Source organism: Theobroma umbraticum, unplaced genomic scaffold, assembly GCF_002168275.2.
Source record: "Theobroma umbraticum cultivar Fairchild unplaced genomic scaffold, ASM216827v3 scaffold_147.0, whole genome shotgun sequence".
NCBI classification, from domain to species: Eukaryota; Viridiplantae; Streptophyta; class Magnoliopsida; order Malvales; family Malvaceae; genus Theobroma; species Theobroma umbraticum.
This window is the reverse complement of record NW_018397259.1, coordinates 4,943,760-4,944,082: the sequence shown is the minus strand read 5'-3', so window position 1 is coordinate 4,944,082 and position 323 is coordinate 4,943,760. Positions and strand designations below refer to the sequence as shown.

Below are 323 nucleotides of genomic sequence, written 5' to 3'. Positions count from 1 at the left end.
CCTGCCTTCTGCTGAGAGAAAAACTATTCTTTTCTGCCCTGTTTTTATTGCATTGTACGAAATAAAAACTAGAAATTTAAATGGTAGTTTGTTCTTGAAAGTTTGTAGTGTATATGGAGGGAGCATTCTTAATTGCTGTTATAATATAATAGTTTATGGCCATGTATCTGTTGACTGGATTCTTTGATGGTGGATTAGTGCTAATGTTTCCTTGCAGACTTCATATTTCTGATGTACATGCTGTGGTTATAATTTAATGCTTATTGGGATTTAGTGAGACTTAGAAGGAATCTTTTTAATTTGCAGACAAATACTAGTGTGGC

General features: G+C 33.4%; 1 protein-coding gene across 1 annotated transcript in view; it reads left to right on the top strand.

Moving 5' to 3' along the window:
- LOC110414854 (protein EXPORTIN 1A) overlaps positions 1-323 on the top strand; it is a gene marked incomplete at its 3' end in the record, with an annotated part of 11,464 nt that overhangs the window by 9,100 nt on the left and 2,041 nt on the right. Inside the window, exon 23 of the mRNA XM_021426263.2 lies at positions 307-323. This exon is cut by the window's right edge and continues 69 nt beyond it. Within this exon, the coding sequence (XP_021281938.1) occupies positions 307-323 (17 nt within the window). The remainder of the gene's footprint in view (positions 1-306) is intronic.